The 20,709-nt window shown below is 42.7% G+C and overlaps 1 protein-coding gene across 7 annotated transcripts in view; it reads right to left on the bottom strand.

Moving 5' to 3' along the window:
* Positions 1-221: 221 nt before the first annotated feature.
* Positions 222-20,709, bottom strand: part of KCNIP1 (potassium voltage-gated channel interacting protein 1) — a 213,641-nt gene continuing 193,153 nt past the window's right edge. For all 7 annotated transcript variants that reach the window (XM_062501900.1, XM_062501899.1, XM_062501903.1 and 4 more), the window contains 7 exons: positions 14,435-14,559; positions 8,058-8,127; positions 5,930-6,000; positions 4,202-4,309; positions 3,148-3,252; positions 2,538-2,600; positions 222-269 (listed from right to left, as the gene is read on the bottom strand). In XM_062501900.1, the coding sequence (XP_062357884.1) occupies positions 222-269; positions 2,538-2,600; positions 3,148-3,252; positions 4,202-4,309; positions 5,930-6,000; positions 8,058-8,127; positions 14,435-14,559 (590 nt within the window). The remainder of the gene's footprint in view (positions 270-2,537; positions 2,601-3,147; positions 3,253-4,201; positions 4,310-5,929; positions 6,001-8,057; positions 8,128-14,434; positions 14,560-20,709) is intronic.

Raw genomic sequence — 20,709 nt, 5'->3', positions numbered from 1 at the left:
GTCAGGATTTATTAAAATATTCACATGCTTCCAAAATGAAACAAAGGTCCACCAGCATCTTCTGGGGAGAAGAGGTGGGATCGGTTGCATTCAGTTGCCATTTGGTTGGGCACGTCATACAAAATTCTCACACACTGGACATGGCTCAATTGTAAAATCTTTCACCCAGAAAGGAGATCTTTGTTACACAGAAGTCTCAGACTCCTCCAGTGCTCATCTGGTTACATGACATTCTCAAAGAGCTGTAAGGATTGCATGATATTGTCGTCCTGAAAGCAAGGAGAAGATATTCCCATGAAACCAGCACGGACAAGCACAATTCATAACTCTGCCTCGGTACCAGGGAGCTCTGCAGCTGCTCCTGCAAGCAGCAGCCTTGCTCTGGGAATGATTTCCCCCTCTGGGACCTGGGGCTGCTTCAATGGCCAGGCCTGGTTCAGCACAGCAGCTGGCCAGTGCTCCAGCCCTGGGCTGGTCTGAGGCACACCAAGCACAGGATTTTCTCCTGAGCCTGATGTCCAGCACAGCCTGTGCCAGGCAGGGCACTGGGCTGGTGCCTGTGTGGACATCTGCTCAGCCCTCAGATGTCCCTGACCCTGGGAGTGCAAACATGCTCTTGGCTAACGTGCTCCACAAGTCCAAATGGAATGCCAGGTTTTGAACCAACAAGCAAACCGCCTTGAGGGAGCACTTCCTGCCAGAAATTCCAGCTCAAACCCAAAACACATGCAATTTGTGCAACCTACAGACAGACACAAGGGAAATCCTGGACTATTTCTCCTGAAGTCTTGGAATTTTACTTTGAGATAGGAACCAGATTAGTATTCAAAAAACATAACAATGGTTTTTCCCCCCGGGAATTCAGTTATTCCAAAAGTTAGAACAGCTGTTTGCCAGCAAAATGAAAATAATTTTCCACATTGAGCAGCTTAAGAGACTTATTGCACTGCATTCCTCAGTCATTTTGTGAGGCTGCATCATGCCTGTCACTGGTCACTCAGTGGGCATCACTGGTCACTCAGTGGGTGTCACTGGTCACTCGGTGGCGTGGGAAGCCAATCACCCTCTCCAGGGTCATGCCAGGGCTTCACTGTCCACAAACCAGAGCGGCTGCAATGGCACAGGTGAGCACTGCTGTGCACTTTGGTTTGTTTCTCATAAAGATAAATAAAATAAATCTTGGTGTTGCAGGTAGGTTCTTGCTCCTGCCTGCTAGGAAACAGCAGCATCAGCCTGCCCAGCTCCCAGTGCCTGGATGCCAGCATAAGGAGCCAAACCCAAATGGGGACAGAGAATTAAAACTCTAACAGCTACAGGTAAAGCTGCTTCAATTCTGAGACTACTGATCCTACACAGGCAAGTTAAGAATGTGAAGAATAATACACAATACAAATGATCAAATAAAGATTATGCCAAAAATAAGCCAACAATCAGGAGGGACCAAGAATGAAGTAAGTGAAACACATTAGCCTTCTATTATGCATCTGCTAAACAAGGATTTTGCTGCCTGAAGCCCTTGACTGAGACTGGATGTGGCCAGAGCCAGGTTTGACACCAAAACAGCAGAAGCCAGCCCAGCCCTCCACAGTGAGCATCCTCCCCTTGCTCATGGACAGAAGAGATCTCTGATTGCAGAACTGGAAAGGATTTTTCAGGCAAAATGCACAAAATGCAATTCTGTGCACCAATGTAAACATTCTAAAAAGGCAGAGGTTTCCTTTTACACCATTATTTTACTGGTCAAATATTGGAGAGATTTCTGAGTGAATATTCACACAATCAAGGTCAAAGACAACAGATGTTAGGAAAATTGCATGGCAATGCAACTGCATCTTTGTGCCAGTGCTAAAAATACCAACAAAAACTTATCACAGCCAACCTCATAGATGGAATTTGCAAGAGAGAGCTTATTTTCAAAACAGAGGGAAAATTAAAATTATTACTATGATGACAGCATTTGCTTTTAATTTTTGACCATGAAAGCATCAACTGGTTTTACAACTCAGTGTTGTAATTGCAAGAATTTGAGACACCTTTGACTCTGGCCAGTTCCAGCAATATGGTACCTGAGAATGACATCTGGGGCAGCACACAGAGACAGCAGCAGACTCTCAAAAAGAAGGAAAAAACCCCAAAAACAAACCAACAAAAAACCCAAAACAACCTAAGACAGTTAAGAGCTTTCTCTACAGTTGTCTGTAGAACAAGGCACTGCAGTCCACTCAGTTAAATAAAAGCACTGGTCCCAGCCTACACATGAAGACATCATCTCCCACATTCTGCCTGACTCTACCCCACTATTGAGTCACGGGCTTCACAGGGCATCACAAACTCAGGCTTGAAGCTGTTCTGTTTTTTTGTTTGTTTGTTTTTACTTGTTTTTTTGGGGTTGCTTTGTTTGTTTGTTTGATTTTTCACAGAGCAAAGAGGACCCAGCATCCTGAGTAGCATCTTGTTTCAAATAGAGCTTATCCAAAGGGAGGCCAATGATGTGACATGAGATTGAGTTTTCCTTCCAGTTATAATTTAGTCCTTACCTCCTGACACGATTCAATAAACTCATCTAGAGTTACAACTCCATCTTTGTTTTTATCCATTTTCTGCAAAATGAAATAATGTAAAAATTAGTTTACAATGGTAACACTACTGTTACAGTTCAGCCTCTTAGTTGATGCAACCTGAATAAAGCTGGGTACTTAACAAGCCTAGCTCACAGACCCAGTGCTGGATTGGCTGACTGCTAAGGACTTGTTTCCTCTGGGGTTTGGAGCACTTTTGAGGTCATCTCTAGCTGCTTTCCTGACACCCACCAGGACCTCTGTGCTTATTCCATCGTTTATTTATTCAGTGCCTGCCCGACCCCCACCCACACACCTGTCAGTCCTTAGGGCAGCTGAGAGAAGCAGCACAGAAGGGCTGCAACACAGGCACAGGCTTCAGACTTACTGGGCATGGCACATTCCAAGGCAAAGGGTCAGGCTAAGGAGACACCTTTGGAGCCAGGAAATCAGCAGGCATTGCAATGCCAGGCTAAGTGGCTGCTAGGGTTTATTTTGGAATATATAATGAGGTATAGACTCAACTTGACAGGGAAGTCTATCAATGCATAGCTCAAGCGTTAAGAAAAACCCATCAAAACCCAGGTACCTGGAAAAACACTTCTACATGCTGCCTTGGTGCATCTTCCTTGAGTACTGGATATGTGTATTTTCCCATCATATCATAAATTGCCTTTACAATATCCATCATTTCCTGCCATGGCAGCATGCCAGCACATGGAACAACACAAAAAGGAAATGAAGATAAACGAGAGCCCATTTCTGTCTTGTACTGCCCTACTGCTCACCCTCCTTCTCCTATGACAAACCAGCACCTGGAATGCCTGTGCATGTGCATGGAGACAGATGTACCAGACACTCAGACATCCTACAGAAAGAATTGCTTCCCTCTGTCCCTACTGTGCCACATGCTCCCAGAGCTCCCTCCCCTGCCCTGTCCTGGCTCTGACACAGCAGGGGCTGTGTCAAGGGCTGTGCTCAGCCCTGTCCTGTAGCATCAGCCCTATCCCAAGGGCCTCCTTCAGGGCCAGGGACTCTCACAGCTCCAACTGGGAATCTTCTCCCTCCCCACACCTTGCACTAATTGCCCCTCAGCTCCACGACCAGTGGCAGTAACTGCAAACCCCCAGGCATGTACAATAGGTTCAAGTGGACCAAGATGTATTTGACACGTACTGAAGGTCACCATGCTCAAAACCAAGGCTTCCCATAATGGGAATAAGCAATACCAGGTAAGAAGATAAAAACAGATGACAATGAAGGATTTGGGAGTGGTGCTGGAGGCTCGTACTGCTTCAGATGACCCCCACAGTATCTCCCTGTGCAGAAAGCAAGCCTTTGAGCCTCAGTCACCAAGTACTGCCACCATCACCCTCCCCTTCACAAAAGTTATGTGGCTCAGAGCTGTAACCAGCATTTTGCTCCTGGCCAACATAATTTATTAAAGGTACCATAATACAGGGAAATATGCCTAGAAAATAATGCAGTAAGATCACTGTGCACTTTGCTTAGACATAGACAAATGCTTGAGTCCACTCTGATTTGCATTTAATTAGCTGCATGAAGAATTAACTGTGTTCTGCAACAAAATCCAATAAACTCTTCCTTCCAAAATCAACCACATTTGTCAGGAACAGCCTTACCTCCTTGTTTATATAGCCATCCTTATTTATGTCGTACAGATTAAATGTCCATCTCAGCTTTTCGTGAACAGTTCCCCGTAGAAGAATGGACAATGCCATCACAAAATCCTGGTTTGGGGCAGAGAGAGAAGTGTGAATTCTCGTAACATCCTTTTCTAAGTCACCCTTTTTATACAATGCCAGTCAAAAGATTTATCTTTATAGAATGGAGCATATGCTTATCAACTTCTTCTGGCTTCCTTTTCCAAAAATGTGTCCTCTCTGACTGAACTCAATGGTTGAAGCATTCGCTGAGATGTTTGGTTTTAAGAGCACTGCCAGATGCTCCAGTGGCCTTTCTCCTCCCTGCTGCAAAGAGCTGTCACTCAGATTACCATGACCTGGTTGAACACAGCTGGACTGTGCCTGTGCAAGTAGGACCTGATGCTTTCTTACCTCCAGATCGAGGTGCTGGCAAAGGCAGAAAATCCTATCTGAGAGATAAACTCCTCTGACACAGGGAGCCCTAGATTTTGTTATCTGGCAAAATCTGCCAGACTTGACCAGATATGATTGCCACTAATTACTGTGTGGAACATATAATTTTAACTGATTTTCTTTGCTTACAGTAAAGTTACTGCTTCTGATAACTGTGATTTATTTATTAATTATACTACACAGTTGCTTGGACACTGAGAGGAGCATATCTACAGGGGATTTTTAGCATAGGCAGAGCTTCAGGCTAACAGAGCTGTACAGCTCCTGATAACTAATTTAATGTCTTTAGTCACCTCCATGAGCTCTGCATGGGGCAGTGCAGCACTGCTTAGAAACCTCTGCTCCTTTCTGCCAAGGCTCTGAGGAATTTGGATTTGTTGAACAATACAAAAAAGGGGACAAAATTCTCATGTCTGACAACCAGTTAAGAGATACATTGGCCAGGAATGAAAGTTCAGCACTTTCTAGGTTTGTTTTTGTTTGTTTGTTATTTTAACAGCATTTTCCTGTTCTCAGTCTGTTTAGGTTTCTGAACACCTTTAATTACTGAGGAGCTGCCCCCTGTAAACCTTCCACTCCAGCCCTTGCCACAGACACACAGGGAAACACCCCCACTTTACCTTTAATGAATGAACACATTTCCCAGTCTTACCTGGAAATTACCAGAGGTTTTGGCCACTTGACAGCAAAGGCAAGACTGCCTAAGATTTGTTGTTTTATAGGAGTTTCACAGTCTTCAAAACTATGAAGATCATCCTCCATAAGTCTGTGATAATATATCCCTATGCTGCACTCCAACATGCAATGGGCTCAGCATGAAGAGCTTGTTTGTAGCCACTGCAACAGGCCTCTTAGTTAAAAAAAAATGTGCATTTCATTTCCAAGTACCTGAGATGCTTGTTCAACACATCATGCAGTGCATGATGACTGCAGAACGTACAAGACCAAGTTCTCTGTGTTCCTCATCTCATTTCACATGGGACTCTCCTCAGCCACTCCTCTCTGCTGCATAAACCTCTGCACTTTCTCCCTCTGATCCTGATTAGCACAACCTAGTTCTTTCTTTACTGACATGGAACTGCATCTGCATAAACTAAAATGAACCAGATTTGAAAACATCAACTAACTTTAGACTGAAACTTCCAACCTTTAATCCAACGAGTCCTAATACTTTGCAATAAAGACCAGACAGAAAAGGTTCAAAACACAAAACTGAGAAAATGTCATGGAAGGAAGAGGCAAAGCAATCACCTCGAACTTCACGGAGCCATTCTGGGCAGTGTCGAAGGCGTTGAAGAGGTAATGTGCATACATGCTGGCATCTGAAAGGCACAAGGGCAGGGACAGCAGCTCACCATGCACTCATGCCTCTTAACAAGTCATGCATTTATTTTCCTCCTGTACATAACTCAACCCTGAAGCATTGCCAGATAGTCTATGAACCAGTACATGTTATCATGGACTTGCAAAATCCTGGCAACCTCCCTTAAAGTAGCCTTGAGATGAAAAAGCTTTTATTACAGTAGAAACTATTTGGATTTTGGGGCACTACCTGAAAGAACAATCAGAAAACCCCCAACCATCCCAGAGTGTCTCTGTTTCAAATGGTGGAAAACACAGCAAAAACACCAAAAAGTGACTGCAATCTGCAGTATCCTTTCTCTGCCTTTTATTTTGTGGGAGACACAGCAAAGACCCCCCCCCCCCCCCCCCACCCAGGGAATGCTCAGCTTCAGAAGGGTCTTGCTCAAGTTACCTGAGTGTGACCCATGGCTGCTGGAGAGCAATCTCACCTACAGGCATATTTTTGTCTTTTTGAATCTTAAACTGCTGAGTTTAGAAAATTACAACAGGAAATCATCAAGTTCATACTGAAAGTTAATGTAGTTTTTACAGGTGTATATCTTTGAGGTCACATGAGTTGTAAAACATAAGCATAATGTGTTTTATTTTGACCTTTAGTTGAAAAAACCCTTGTTAATTACCTTATTTAAGTAAACGCACATGCACACAAACACCCTTGCAGAAAGGTCAGCCATCACTCCCCAAAAAGTGTGTTCTGCAGCTACTACAGAGTGGGATATTTTGGAAAGCCTCAAATACTTAATCCTTTGCTGAAAAGACACTTAAACGACCCATTTATTTCAATGTGAGAACAGCATCTCCACAGAACATATCCAGTTAGAATATATAGATTCTTGATATTTTAAAAAGGCAAGAACATATATTATTTGGGAGATTCAATACAATACCTTAACATGCCCATTCATGACATGGCCCTGTCTTAGTCACATAAACACCAAAAATGATCATTTCAGGTAGCCAGGAGCTTACTTATCAATTAAAAACTGCTTTAATAATTTTAAGGAGGTGAGATAATTGATAAAATATTCATGTTAATCATAAAAGTATTGGGGTTTGTATAAACCAGAGTACTTAGGTCTGAAATGAAGCATGGACATTGGACAGAAAAAAAATCTATATGATTAAATAATTCTGTTTAAATCCCCCTGTTAGGAATATTGTGTTTTTTAGGAAATTGTATTCAATACCAGTTTGCAAAACGAGGTTTTCCCACAGCATGAAAGATTTTGCCAAATCAGATTTCCTGCCTTTGTGTAATCAATTGAAACCTATCTGCTAAGACCAGACTTCCCACTTCTGCTGTTCTTTATCTACCAAAACCAGATGGTTACTTGACAAATTGGAGATTTCACACAAGCGGTCCCACGAATGTTTATTTTGACCACCACTGCTTGCATGGTAGAATTATGACAACAAAAAAATTAACAGTTATTGATTACTACAAGGAAAACCATCCTATAAAAAGGAGCTGCAAACCAAGGTTCGACGGAGCGTGGAGTGGGCGCTGACCCCTCACGTTCCCCAGCGCTGCTTGCTCCGTCTATACCAAATAAAGCAATCTAAATTTTGCTAAATATCGAGACTTTGTTTCTCATTTATAACTGAGGTTTTGAGTAATTTTCAGGCCAAAAAGAATTCTGGGACCCTCCTGTGCTAGACACTGTATGCCCAGCAGCCCATTATCAGGGAAGCAAAGACACACTGAGGGAAAGCAATTCCACTTTCTGCCAACAGAAAGAACAGAACAAAGCATCAACCCCCAGTTTCTCTTTTAGACCTGGGGAATAAAGAGCTGCCATTGAAGGGCAATCTTTATTGGGATTTTTCTATGTGGAATAACTGTTCAAAGGGCCTAAAATTTTATTACTTTGATATTTGTATTTCTGTCTAAAACCGCTCAAAGCTTCAGCTCAATTCCCATTTCTCACATAGATGATCTGCAGCAGTTTAGCAGCCAGCTGGCAGTAGGCAATGTTAGGGCTTCAAGAACCCTGGCACAAAGCACTCCACTTACCTCCATGAGGAAAAAACTGTGCATAGATCTGTTTGAAAGTTTCTTCATTAACAACCCCACTAGGACATTCCTGTAGGGAAAAGGAAAAGGGGAAGGGGAAGGGGAAGGGGAAGGGGAAGGGGAAGAGAAGAGAAGAGAAGAGAAGAGAAGAGAAGAGAAGAGAAGAGAAGAGAAGAGAAGAGAAGAGAAGAGAAGAGAAGAGAAGAGAAGTTTGTAAAGGTTCATTTGCAAAACCCTACAAGCCCGAAGGGAGCAATGAAACAAATCACCTTCCTGTTCTTGCAGTGCTCTGCATGCACAGGCTGTGCAGCTGGAGAAATTAAAGTCATTCAGACTGCAGTTTCATCTTAAGCTCACAAAGTTGGCCCACCATTATTGATATTTCTAACTGTGTTTTCAGCAGTTTCATTACTGTCCTATAGAATGACCTAGAAAGCCAGCTCATGCCTTCTGCCATACGAAGCTTTCATCTAATAATTACAAATAATGTTGATGCCAGTTAATGCCTCCCTGTCTAATGCCTTCAGAGATATGAACCCATTAATCCTGAGCAGCAGGCTGTAGCCAGAAGCCTAACTCCAGATCCACAGAGGTGAGCAGTCCATAGCACACCAATAAGTCCGTACAAACAAACCTCAATAATATACACACTCCCACCAGCTCAGTGCTGCTGTAACACGCTACAGAGCCTTGGGCACTGCTATCTAACCAAGGGATGTTTTCACTTACAGAAAATACTTCCCAGCTGATGGCGCTGTTCCTCAAATTTGCACATCAACCAATTTTGAAAACAAAACCAGAGCAAACCAATAATATAACCACAACACTCAGCCTTTTTCACAGAACACAGAATTACAGACACAGAAAAGTCAGCGTCCTACCACACTCAGAGCCACTGATCCATAGAGACCCTTGGGTCTGTGTCCTGCAGCAGCACTGACCCCACTCAGCCACTTCATTCCCCAAGGTCCCAGCAGGGAGGGAGGAGGGAGCAGGAGCACTGTCCCTGCTGGGAGGAGTGCTGCAGATGGATTATCTGAGCAGGACAACTCTCACAAAACTCACAGAGCTGGCACGTACATCCTGGCTTGATGCTTATACTGAGCTGAAGGGCAGACAGGATCAAGTTCCTCTGTTCCTGGCACTATGTTCACTCCATGCATCCCTCTCTGTGTCATGCCTGTGATCCCTGCCTCACTTTAACACAGGTATCTTCAGCTGGGAACTTCACAAAATGTAACCCTTTGCACGAGGAACCACCAGCTTTCCATTCTTGGAACCTGACTCCTACTACCTTTCCTGACAGTCCTGAACTACTGTTTAGACAGAGCACACAGTCAGACAGCTTTTCTATGTGCTACTGGTGATTTTGTAGTTTGCAAGGTTCCTAGTTAGATGAGTATTCTCAAACTGTTCCAAAGCCTGGGTTCCTTATCACAAGGAAAGTGATAACTTTTTCATCTGTAAAGCAGAAATCATCCAAGGGAGATAATTAAATGGAAGCTAACAGCTACCATAAGACAATCTACCAAATATTTCCTAAACTTTCCTGTTTTCTGGAGCTTGTAAGCTAACATACATTGAACAAACAATCTGATATTTATTTATGGCATCTTTTAATCATCATTTTGATCAGACCTAGAACCACATCCACAGCCATTCTTGGGTTACAGTGCTCTTGGTCACTGAATTGCTGCTGCTACAAGACCACACAGGGCCCTTACCTAGCATTTCACCAAATTGTCATTCTTTTTAAAACCAAGCCTGGCACAACTGGCCCATCCTTTCCAGCACAGTGCTGTACCGAGATTTATTTCCTTCTCTCCTCTTGGGAACACAACTGTTATGTTCTCTGAGAACCACAGCTTCACCTGCTGGAAGTTGGTTTGTAGACGAGGGACTGGTCATTCTTTTCTCTATGCTTCCCACAGCTGCAGAGTCCCTGAGGTCCCTTCCCTCTGTTTATTACAAGATGGGCACATGGCTGCTGCTGCTGCTGCCTGTGCTCTCTCACAGAGGCAAGGGCTTTCCTGGCAGTTTTAGCCATTGGGCTTAGTTAATTTTCTGACTATCCACATGATCTTTATTGCTTCTGATGCTCCATCTGGAAGCCAAATGAAAGTTTGCATCACAGCTCTAGGAGTGATGGGGAGAGGCAGCACTGACATTGATCAGCCCACTTAGCTCTCTATAACAGGATTGCTTTCAGACACATATGCTACAACCAATTCATTTGCAATTAATTGATCACAATCTTTGTTTTATAAGACCCAAATAATGCTCAAGAGGCCTCATTAGTGCTATAGTACTACTTAATTCTGCTGACTCAAAACAAATCTCTCTTGTGAAACAGAGCAGGTGAGCTTAGTGTCAGTTTAAATTCCACTGAAGTTAATAAAGGTTCACTCAATCAAGAAAAAAATATTGTCAATAAGAAAAACACAGTCCTTCACTGTAGTATTCATAAGACTTTCCTTTGATAGCAGGGTTTTAGGTTAACACTTCTCATTCCTTAACCTATGAATTCTTTAAAAATGCCAAGCAGTGAACACTTTTTCTGTATTGTTGTCAAGCACAGAACAAACCCCTCATTTTCCCAGGGCTTACTATCAATCTCTGGCAGCACGAGCTGTGCATCTGAACTAATCCTCTTCTTTTAAATCACTAAACCAAAAAGGAGCTGAATCCACATAAAAACTAAACATACTAACCCAAAAAACCAAAAGGAAAATAAAGCAGCAGTTTCATTTTTCTTCTGCTGGAATCAGAAAAACTTCACTGATTGCTTTCAGAGATGTGCAAAGAAGAGGTGCAGGGACCACAGGAGAGCTGAGCATGACCTGCCTGTCAGACCCTCCTCAGTTCACCTGGCCAGAACATGAGGACAAGTACCCAGGGGCCACATTGTGCTAAATGAGAGGCAGTAAGTTAGCTGAGCACAGACAAACACAATCCAGATTTGCTTCTCATCAGGATAAGCACCTGCACATCCCACATAGTTTGTTGCTCTATTGCTCCCATTTTGCAGCTGTTTTGGGGATTACTAAAGTATCAGAACATTTCTCCCTTGCTTGTACTGCTCATTTTGATCTCCATAATCCTGCTTTGTTACAATTACATCTCATACTACACCTCATTACAGATTTGCTAAAATACTCACACTAAAGCAAGGTAAGGATGTCTCCAGCAGCCATTCAGTTACTTGGGTTGTCTGTTTCCTGATTTAGTATTAAGAAATTATCCCTTACATCTAACAAGTATCTCCCTTAACAGAACAAACCTCCCCACCAAACTAAGCAAAACTACCCACAAAACCCCCAGTTCTTTTAAATCCATGTACTAGATTCCAAAGAATGCAAACCTTTAGAAACATGGCCTAAGTGGAAGATCCTGAATTACCGAGCTCAGATCTCTACACTGTTGGTCACTTCATTAAACATCAATTTATCAATTTTAATAATAAAAATTCTTCCTTGCTCTCCCTGCAATTCCATAACTGCTCACCCAACTTCATTTCTTTGGGGGACAGAAACATTCTTCTAATTCCAGCCTGTGCCTATTCATGGCCATTCTGTTCCTGTGCCAATATTGCTGTTTAGCTCAAACAATTCTGGAGGTTTTGTAGACAGAAGGTATCACATTTTCTATTCTTAAGTTGTACCAAGGCAAGACCCACCAGAGGCTTTGCTGGGTTTGCATGTAACTTTGCTTTTGTAGAATCCCAGCGAAAGAGATGGGGCCAAACACCTCATGTTAGTCTAGCTCCAGTCTGACTGCAGCTACCAGGGAGGTTCAGATTCACATAATGCAAAATCCTGCAGGCAGAGGCACCTGCTAAGATAAATGTGAACTGTTGGTCCTGGAACCAAGAAAGGCTGGAGGATGGCAGCCTCTCCCAAATGGAAAAGCAAGCTGAAGAGAGGGGACATTTGGCAAGGCAGCAGTAATACAGACCTGGTTAAAGTGCTCAGATTCTCTGGAGATGAATTTATTGGCAGCCTCCATCAGTCTGGGGCAAAACCACTAGACCAGACTGGTGACACCCTGGGTAAAGACTGAGATGGTTTGGAGGGAGGGGATGAACAGAATTCAGAGACAAAGAAAGAACAGGTTTAAAGGTACTGAGAATTAGGACCCTTGTCAGACAGGCACTAGTCCAGAGGCCAGCCCAGGCTGTGCTGAGCTGCCTTTGGAGGAATACCATCCCTGCTCCTGCACACCAAATTCTCTGCAGCCAGGACCTCGATCCCTCTGTGCCCTGAAATAGTTCCTGTAAATTGCTCTGTGATTATCCAGGTGTTGCCTTGTGATTATCCAGGTTTTGCCTTGTGATTAAACAGGACTTGTGCAATCACTGAGAGCGGGCAGTAAGTACAAGCCAGGGAGGAATATGACTGTCTTCCCACAGGGATTTTGAATCTCCAGATGGCACTGTAACATCATCCCAAAGAACAGATGGTTTGGTACAATAGCAAATATGGTAACAGCTGAGCCAGTTTGTCTCCTGTACATAATTACTCATCCCATTGAAACCAGGATTTGCAGGTTACCAGTGTTAAAGCTACATTTTCATGTCAATTTAAACCCTAGATATGAAACTTTGTGCATACTGTGTGCAGATCAGCTGGATGAAAACAACCTGCTTTGTCCTAATATCCAGCTATAAACCAAGACTTTGCCATCACTGCCAATTAATACCAAGGCCTTCAGTGATGTCCTAGGTTTAGGTCACAAGTTAAATACCCTTGTCTGCCACTATTGCCCTGGGAAGTAATGCCTCTGTAGTGAAAAGTGCTAGCAGAACTGGGAAGGGCAGGAGGTTAATGTCCCGTGTGCTGGGAGTGCTCCAGGTGTGCCTCACTGGTTTGCATCTGCAGGTGCAGATCCCCCCAGCACGGAGCAGAGCTCTCCCACTCAGGATTCCCACCCAACAGTGATATTGAAGGCACTGCAGAGATCTTAGCAAAACTGGGTTTAACCTCCCTCTGTGGCAATCATGTCATATCGGGGTGTTACCCTGCCAAGCTCTGCCTCAAAAGCCATGAGATTTCCTGCTGGCTAGCAAAAGCATGAAGAGATATCAGTATTCAGTTAGGCAACTTCACAGGTGAAATGACCTCCTGTGTGCAGAAAAGGCTGCTCAAATATGCCACACACACCAAATAAAAATACAGAAAGCTGAGCTGTGCTTTGGCCCTCTTAGGTGAGCAGTGAAACAAAGCATGAAATCTGCAGATTCCTTGGAAAAGTCAAATATACACTGGAAATATGATTTGATAGAATTTTAAAATTTTTTCAAAAAGAAAGGCCCTTCTCAAAGTCCCACAGGTTCCTCAGAAATGCTTGTATTTAAGGTAGCTCAATTTTCTTTTGAAAAGTTTTTACCCAATAGACTTGATGGAGAAATGTCAGCATTTTGCTGTGATGGTCTCTGAATGCTGGAGCTGTCCTGCAAGACAATATAAAAACCATTCTGTGTTTATTGAGCCAGCTTGATTCTGACCTGTTAATCATCATTAAAACATCAGCTGGCACAATCCACCTGGGTGACTAAATCCTGACCCTCAGGCAAACACGTAATGAGTACTCATTCTTCAAGGTCCATGAAGCATCTGCTCCATGTAGCCTCAACACTCTCCATCCATTTCTCCTGGTTGTGAGGAGCCCCTGAGGGACAGCAGCAGAGCCAGGCTGGGCTCCCAGGGAGCCCTTGGCTCACAAGGCTGGGCACGGAGCTGCTCTGAACACCCAGTCATGCCAGCTGGATTTTCTGTCACTCATTGCTGCTGCCTGCCTGCCCAGGAATCTGCAGCCTCTCTCTGGTCTCCTCAGTCTTAACACACACTCACTCAACTTTTGATTTCGCTTTGGCTCCTGCCACTCCAGCCTTATTCCGTACTTATGCAGGACCTTAAAGTCCTAAAGTGCTCCATGAAGATCCTACTACAAGAGCAAGATTTCTGCAGCTAGAGAAGGGATGAAATCCCCATCCTGGGCAGTTAATCATCAGTGAACAGTACCACTTATATTTGAACACGAGGAGATTACAACAAGGCTTAAATAAGTAGCCATAAAAACATTTTCACATTACCTTCAAATACTGGCATGGCTGAGGAAATTGAAGTGTGCTTACTGACATTTGGGGAACAAGTTTAATGAGGTCATTATGTACTGAATATTCATCAAAACCCAGTTTTAGGCAGATTGCAGTGTCATAAATATTAGATGGAGAGGCAGATTGTGCTCATTTTGCTGTGGTAAGGGAAGTCTAATACAAAACTACTAATGCTTAGCAGGGGAATAATACAAAGTCTAGCTGAGCAGCTGAGCTGGTGGGGACACACATATTAGACTGTTCATTGCAATACTGTTCTTACATTTTTAAATCCTCTGTAAAGAACTTGAAGTTCTCTTTTAGTGAAATTGGTTTGTGCTTCAAGTTGTTCCAGTCCCTCGGGTCTATGGCACACTGTCGTCATTTCTAATTCATCTTCAATTTTATCTAAAAGAGAAGACAGGAAAACATTTATTTTGGTTATTAGCTTTGCTCTTTTAACATGATGGATAGGATAGACAGACTGGATTTCAACAGCAACAGATCAAAAAGAAACCACCAACAGAACTGATTTGTGTAACTGTTCTGAACCTCTTGAAAGCAAAATAAAGGCCACAGGAGTAAAGCAATAGCTCACATTTCTTCCTGGGCTGCCAATTAGCTGCCAATTCACAAAGCCAAATGGTATCGAGAGCAGCAGGGCAGCAGCAGACACAGTGCTCCAAAAGGCAACCACAGACATTTCATAACTAAATACTGAACCGGCGTAGAAGCATGGCACTTCCAAAGTACTGGCTTTAGAGAAAGCTGCACATACACCTGAGAGAGCAGACATGCTCAGGCACATCAGACATCGACCTTACACTGAGGGTAACAGTGAGGGAAACTCCTCTGAGTGCTGACCAAAAAGCTTTCTCTAGAGACATTGAAGGTCACTTTACACCTAGGAGAAATTCAAATTTTGCCCACTGTTGCAGAATCTGGAATGAATTCAGCCTGAATCTCCAAGGACTTTTTGGGGAAAGAAATAAAACATGAAAAGCACTTCTATGCATTTTATTCAAGAGAGTGTTCCTCTGCGAGGAAGAAAAATACTATCACATCCTGAATTACCATAACCTCACCTCATTTTTGATGCATGTTTTCCCCTGTCAAGCCCATCCTACAGCAGTGTATGCAATACCCAAATACATAGACACTTTATGTCTATCACTTTGAGATTCTCTAAACTTCAAGGACCAGATTTAGCCTTCAGCTGCCATGAAAATGCAACCCGCATCCAAAAGTTGCTTGGCATAAAAATAAACACCAACCTTATTGTCAAAATAATTGTGTCAAGGCACAATTCATGCCTTGTAACATTTTAGGTTTTTTGGCTCAAGCATAATACAGTAATTTCTGCTGTAAGTCAACAATTTAAATAGAAATTTGCAAGGAAATATAATCACTCTGAATAGAGGAAAGGCATAAATTCAGAGCAGACTGGGTCAGTGAAAGAACAGACCAGCCCAAAGGTGTATTTTCATAAGCTAATTAATTTTGCAGAGATATATGCACACACATATATCTACACATACACATACACATACACACACATATACACATACATACACATATACACATACATATACACTTACACATACATATACATATACATCTGAATGTTATTAAGGGAGGGTACATGTCAGTAAGTGCTAATGGTTAATTAACATTGGTCTATTTTGTCAATATTAAGAAATTGGTTTGAGATACTGGTGAATTCAGCCATCCTCTTAATCCACCACATCTGCATCATCACAGTCAGCATTTGTAGGCCTTGAACAGTTAAAATGTATTCCTAAATCCTGTTCTGAAGGTCCCTAGCACAGCAGGGGAACAGAGGTGAGAGGCTGGATCAGCATGGGACAGGAGCAGAGGATCAGCTCTTGATGGTGAAGGAAGAGGGGCTGGAGAAAGCCTGAAGGACATACCATCCCCACACAATGGGAAAAGGAAGAGTTTAGAAATTACAGCTCCTGTTAGAAGAAAGGAGGTGAAAAAGGATGTCTGCTACAGGAAAAAGTGATGTGAAATAAGGGAGAAAGGCCATTTTATTGTAGGGGAATTAATGCAACAAAACAAAGGAATGCAGAAGCTGTAAAGAGAGAAAAGTGTGGGGAAGAAATTCTTTAAAATGAGGAATGAGAAATGAATGGTTGAAAAAAGGAGAGAAAATCTACCTCAATAGCTCTCACCCTCCAAAAAGATTTGGGATTTTTTTGTTTTCTTTCCATGCTTGCTCTCAATTCAGGTTTTTCATCTTGTTTCTTCCATTCCCTGATACCTTACAAATTAACTCCAGAAACCTCACTGGAAAACCAGGAGACTGGCACTTCCTTCTCTGCCCTCGCTTTTCAGCATGGGCATTGAATTTCCTTTTATTTGCATTCCCATTATATGCTGGCTCAGTCCCTCCAGCTCTTCAGAGGTGTCACTGTATGAAATATGAGCTTTTGCATTTCCAACCACTACAGTTTTATTAAACTGAAGCTCACTGTAGGGTGGTGAGGGCAAGCAGAACTGTGTGTATATATATATATATATATATATATACATAAACACATGCAAATCTAAACTTTTGATAGGAATGATGTTAAGATATTTTATCTAATACCATGTTCTTCCTCAGTTTTGCCTTGTTTACAGTTTGCTCCTGAAAGATTTGAGTGTAGGAAACAACCTTGCTGCTGGTTGAAAGTCAATTTTCTTCTTCAATTCACAGATGCAGACCTTAGGACTGAGTGCACCCAGTGCGAGGGGTGAGCGTGATACCCTCCCCAGCTCAGTGCCAGGCTGTACCTGGTGCTCAGAGCATCCTCATCCTTTCCCTGCTGGCAGGACACGCCTGCCCTGCTGATGGAGACACACCCAGGGGCTGGGCTCCATCCAGCTGCTCACAGAGCACTTAAACCTTAGCAAGGCTGGTTTCTTTTGTTTTCGGTTGGGTTATCTGTGCTCGCTGTTCAGGTAGCAGTAACTAATGCAAAAGGTTTCTTCTGCTTACAGGTACCGATGCATGGTTATTTATTTATTCTTTTCCTGTTATTATTTCTAATACTTGTTGAAATCATCCTGGGATGAATCCCTTCCACACAGATGGCTGCAGTGAGCTGTGTCCTAGGCTGAAGATTGTTTTGCAAGTACAGAGCATTCTCTTAGCTGTTACATGTTTAAAAATGGAAGGATGGGATGTAGCATTTCCTGAGTTCAGATTCATTTCTGCCCATATTTTTGTGGCTACTTTAATAGCAGGGCAGGAGGTCTGGGTCTAGTAGACTTACCTGTGGTAATCTTAATCCAGTGTAGGCCCAGATTAACATAATCACTTATTTTTTTATTTTGTGCAAAATACCCATCTATATTTGTTTAGCCCATAGGATATGCACATTTCTTTTTATAATGAAAACCATGCATGTACATGCATATTTTAGATTGTTGCTAATGAAAGAGACTACATTTCACTGCTCCTTGCTCAAAAGCAGAGAGTGAATTTTCCTTAAGGCAAATCGATATTTTAAAGACTACACTTTAGAAGTTACTTAATCAGAAGCTTGCTTTATTCATCCTTTCATATTTGTTCCAATTTTACCTTTTGTTAACTTTACTATTTGGGAAGTTCCATACTCAGAGTGCCTGCAAATGGCTCTGAATTTCACACAACGTTTGGAAGGGACCTTAAAGATATCCAGTTCCAGTCCCCTGCACCGGCAGGGACAGCTCCCACCAATGCAAAGCCTATTTGCGCACCATAAAACAATTGTGTGTTATGGAGCAGCCACAATTCTCATCCTGCCCATCCTTGCTGGCACTGGCAGCTGCCCCTGCACCCATGGACCTTGCCTAGGGCTGGGTTTGATGGGGAAACAAGCATCAAACAGCATCCAACACCTTCCTCAGGTGCAAACCTGCAGCATTCCCAGCCCACGTGCCTACCAAAGGAACAACAGTGGAGCCTCATCCAGTGCTAGGGCTGGCCAAGGACAACCCAGAGTCTAAAACAGTCCAAAGGGTGTAAATAATGATTTTAATAAAGATGCAAATGACCCTGTCCCCTGCATCTGAAGGCTGCAAGGTGAAAATGCAGAACACCAGTCTGCATGGTTCATGGAGGACTTTGAAAAAGTTGCTTGTAATAAATTCACTTTTTGTTAAGGAAAAAAGTCAAGGCATAAAGTGCAGTTAATGGGCCCAGTGTTAATTGTAAAACTGACAGGCGTTAGATGAAATGGGTAATTTTACAAATACAGCTGAAGGGGATTAAATTACATGCAAGAATTATTAGACTGCATCTTGCTTTTATTAAAAAAAAAAAGCTAGCTGTGTTTTAGGAGCAAGGACCTGAAGAAAAAAATTAACTCTAGTTTACCCACAGTATACTTGAAATTAATCTCCAGACAGAACATGCTCTTGGGCAGGTCTCACTTGCTGTGGGAGACCAACTGATTAACTGTAAATATTTGGAAATGTTGTGAAGAGAAATGTCACGGCCTGAGTGCCGAAGTGCTCACTAGGGCAGGAGCAGGGCAGAGTTTTGGGGTGTCCCTGGGGCTCTGAGGGTGCCCATGGCAGCCCCTGTCCAGCTGCACATCCCTGAACTCTGCCCTGTGCTCACCCCTGGGCACTGCCCCAAACTTTAACCACCCTGCTTGGCACAGGGACAGCACTGGCAGCTCAGACTCAGCTGTGATCCCAAAAAAGGGGCAGGAAAAATTTGCTCAGGGCAAACATCTGTTAAAAAATGGCACAGAGGTTCCTACTGGTGTATCAAATATTAAACACAACTAAAGTTGAACACCTATTACTATTATCACTAAATATAATTATTAATATTATACAGCCTGGCTGGAGAGATCAGTTTCCAAAAGGGACCCTCTCCAGGCAATAAACCAAAAAGTTAGTGGTGTTTCCTTATGCACTTGCTTTTTTCTGATGACTTTTTGACTCTTTCAGGTCCATTTTGAGTTGTGGGTCCTTGAGACCTTGTGGGTCTCTTCCAACTCAGAACATTCTGTGATTTTCACCACTAAACCAGGAACATCAAATTAATTTCACAAACGGCCAAGCTTGGCAGGGTTGCTCTGCCTGTGTGAACCTGCATCACCACCACTTGCTTAGGGAAGATACCTGAAAAACCAACAGTGTATAAAATTCCAAGATAAAAATAGCTAAGGATAACAAATATAATTACTAAAAAATAGATTATTTTAGATTTCTTGTCTAATCCTTACAATGATCTAGTAACAATGTAAAAATTCTGCCCTCTACCTCTCCTTTACTTAGTTTCACAGTTGTACACAGGGATGTAAACCCAACATTATTCACAAAAAAGGAGGCACAGGAATTTTGAGGTACCTCCCAAATGTGTTTCTGGCACACAGATAAGATCAGGCACAATGGTTTGAACATGAAATATGCTATGTCATATCTGAATTCAGACGTTTCTGCAGACACTCTATGAAGTTCACCTATCATTAGAACTTTTTTCTGTGACCATTCCCAGAGGAGGAGACTGCAACATGTCCTTCTAGTGCACATAGAGGGTATGCAGGTAGCAGCCACTGGCCTTTAACTGCTTTCCCCAGGTGGGAAATGCAGGTTGGGATGGAACCAAGGCAAGATTGTGATTCCAAAGCAGCAAGGGAAAATAAAAACCATGAGAGTGTCAAGAAATCAAACATGATGCTTCTTTAGAAGAAATAGCAGAAACTCTTCAGAGGGTACATCATGAAATAGTTGTAAAAGATTTCTGAATAATGAATTAGATAAGTCAACTTTTTTTTTTCCTTTTATGGAATAAGTTATTTATCAAAAAAACCCTGGTAAGCCAAGACAATGCATCACAAATGCACTTACTGTGAATTATTACTGTCCATGCTTTTTTTGTCACTGAAAAGCAAATTGGACACTTCAAGTCCTTGATTTACAACTGCACCAATTTCCATTTAGACTGGTTTGCTCTTCATTGCAGTTGGGAAATGGTTTTTGGAAGAACAATAATCAATAAATAAATAATGGAGTGAAATCAAGCAATCAAAAGCAGTAATTAGTTCATTGCCTAACAGAAGGACATTTTATCCCTGATTTATTATGGGAAACCCAGAACTGTGTATTCGTACATTCAGGCAGGTTTTAACTGCAGTGTAAAACCTCAGGTCTTTGGCCCCTCAGAGGCACCTTTTTTTAATGGATTACACACACTTGGCAGTGGCTGAAGACTTGGCAGGAGCACTTATGAAACATGTAATGGCACATGGACAAACACAAGCTAAACCATCCAAACCCCCTGAAAGGGCCCTCTCAGTCATGTACAGTGTTTAAGGGCACAATTGCAGTGCATCACAAAGCTGGAGCCTCCCCTGAGATTTTAGTCTGGACTGGAGACAGAGAACTTGTGCCTCTAAATGTGTGTGTGCATTCTCTTTCCAAGGGGAGCCCTTCCCAAGGCTGTGCCCTCCCCAGGGCACCCTGAGCAGGGGGAGCACCAAACACAGATGTGGGGAGACGCAGGAGCAGCCCCAGGTGGGGACAGCCAGAGCACTCTTCCACATTTGATTCTTC

This window comes from Cinclus cinclus, chromosome 14 (genome assembly GCF_963662255.1).
Source record: "Cinclus cinclus chromosome 14, bCinCin1.1, whole genome shotgun sequence".
NCBI classification, from domain to species: Eukaryota; Metazoa; Chordata; class Aves; order Passeriformes; family Cinclidae; genus Cinclus; species Cinclus cinclus.
This window is presented reverse-complemented; position numbering and strand designations above follow the sequence as displayed.